At 65.1% G+C, this 1860-nt stretch overlaps 1 protein-coding gene across 1 annotated transcript; it reads right to left on the minus strand.

Moving 5' to 3' along the window:
- Nucleotides 1-1027: 1027 nt before the first annotated feature.
- Nucleotides 1028-1854, minus strand: KREMEN2 (kringle containing transmembrane protein 2). The gene is made up of 3 exons (XM_011950235.1): nucleotides 1805-1854; nucleotides 1646-1724; nucleotides 1028-1440 (listed from the first exon to the last, which is right to left on the minus strand). Exons 1-3 carry the CDS (start codon nucleotides 1809-1811, stop codon nucleotides 1230-1232), a joined length of 297 nt encoding a protein of 98 aa, XP_011805625.1. The 5' UTR covers nucleotides 1812-1854; the 3' UTR covers nucleotides 1028-1229.
- Nucleotides 1855-1860: the final 6 nt, after the last annotated feature.

Consider the following 1860-nt stretch of genomic DNA (forward strand, 5'->3'; position numbering starts at 1 on the left):
GGGCGCGGCCGGCGGGGAGGCTCCGCCTCGAGGTTGTCCAGGCCTCGCCTCCTAGCATAGTTTGCGCGATCCCAGTCTCGTTTGCGTGGGGTGGCTGGGGGCTTGCGACCCGACGTTCCAGATCCTGAGAGCTCCGCTAGAGTGATCCTGGCACCTCGTGTCCCTCAAAACTGTGCATCCGGGCTTTCCGCATGACACCCAGGTCTCCGCACCTTTGGGCACCCACCCTCGAGGGCACAGTCCCGCCACCCAGCCCCACCCTGCAGCCCGGGCTCTGTCCAAGGTGCTGCCGGACGGGTCCGGCCTGGGTCCGGCCTGGGTACGGCCTAGATTCGGTGCGCCCCCACTCCAGAGAGATCTCTCCGCCGGCCGGACTGCTCCGGAGGGCAGCAAGGCGCTCCCCGGTACCCAGGCCTTTGAAGGCGTGGCTCACGCGCCCGCAGCTGTCCAGAGAGGCCCTGCCCTTCGCACCAGGCTTCTCGGAGCGTGGGCTCGGCCCAACTCGTTCCCAGTTATCGCCCACAAGGCGCATCCTTGCGGGGCCCTGCCCAGGACAGACAGGAAACAGAAAAGATGTAAGGTTGGAGGCCAAGGGAGCAAAGTTGGCCTCCGCCCCGTCCACCCTGAGCAGAGACCAGGAAGGCACCCCTTCTTCAGCATAACGCTGCCCACGATCCTCCTCCCCTGGAGCCCCCGCCTTCTACAGGACTCCACCCACCCACCCATCTGTCTGCGTTCCAGGTCCTTCTCTGCATTCTAGGCAGCTCCACCAAAGTCTGCGTGCAACGCCCTTCATTTGCATGGACACACGCAACCCTTGGCGCCTATATGGTCATTAACATGCTCCTCCCACCGCGGAAGAACTTTCGAGGCCCGGACCAAAGTAGATCCTTTATTCAAAGTCTATGGGGGTCTTTTTGACCGTTTTTTATTGACCTGTGACCTCTCACTGAGGACAGCAGTCTAAGATCACCCCCAGAGGGGTTCAAAGGTCCATGGAGAGGGGACTGGATTTCTCTTGCCCTTTGGTCTGGACCATCTGGACCCCCACGGTAAGGGCAAGTCCCAGATAATAGCACCAGATGTTTCCTGTCCGACTTCTGGTCTCCCCAAGATGACCAGAGGCCAAGCTGCCCCTAAACAGGCGCAAGGCCGAGGTAGGGCGCGGTGCAGCACAGCATCTCAGTATCTCGCTGGTGGCGAGTCCAGCGGACCCTGGGGGTCCAGAGTCAGAGAGCGGAGATGAGCGAGCGCAGGGAGCTCTGGCTGGAGGCACTCAGAGGCCGGTAGCCCGCGGCAGAACCCTCAACCTGGGGGTCCCCGGGGGAGCAGGGCAGGGGCACCCCTCGGGGCTGTCGGTACCACACAGCCCAGCTTCTCCTGGGGCCCCTGGAAGGCCCCAGCGCCGGGGACCCTTTTCCCGGAGCCAGCAGACAGCTCCTAGAGAGGGAGCAGACATCAGCCGCGCCCGACCAATCCCGCTGCAGCGTCCTGCTCTACCTGCGATCCCGCGCGCGATCCTGTGTGTGGACCCAAAGCCTCGCTCCCTTAAGATCCCAGGAGTTCCTTCCTAGCTCCGTTCCCTTCTGGGGCCCCGGCTCCCCACCACAGGTCCGCCCTCAGGCCTTGCCCCAGCGCCCCGCACCGTCGGCGCAGCGGACGCAGCAGCCCCAGGAGCAGCAGCAGCAGCACCGAGATAGCCGTCACCGTCGAGAAGACCCGGGCTGCGGGCACACGGCTGCGGTGAGGATGGGCTTGAGAGGGCGGCTCCCTGACTCCCTCCCGTCCCGCGCGCCCGCCTCACCCCCCATCGCAGCCTGCGGAGCCCCAGGCCTGGGGCTGCAGCTCACGTTGGCCCCG

The sequence above is a fragment of the Colobus angolensis genome, unplaced genomic scaffold (genome assembly GCF_000951035.1).
Source record: "Colobus angolensis palliatus isolate OR3802 unplaced genomic scaffold, Cang.pa_1.0 Scaffold303, whole genome shotgun sequence".
NCBI classification, from domain to species: domain Eukaryota; kingdom Metazoa; phylum Chordata; class Mammalia; order Primates; family Cercopithecidae; genus Colobus; species Colobus angolensis.

Excerpts from the sequence above, each read along its gene's own strand:
- KREMEN2 (XM_011950235.1), bottom strand. Across the intron at positions 1,441-1,645 it reads CTGCGTCCGCTGCGCCGACG|GAGCTGTCTGCTGGCTCCGG; the intron begins GTGCGGGGCGCT and ends CTCCCTCTCTAG.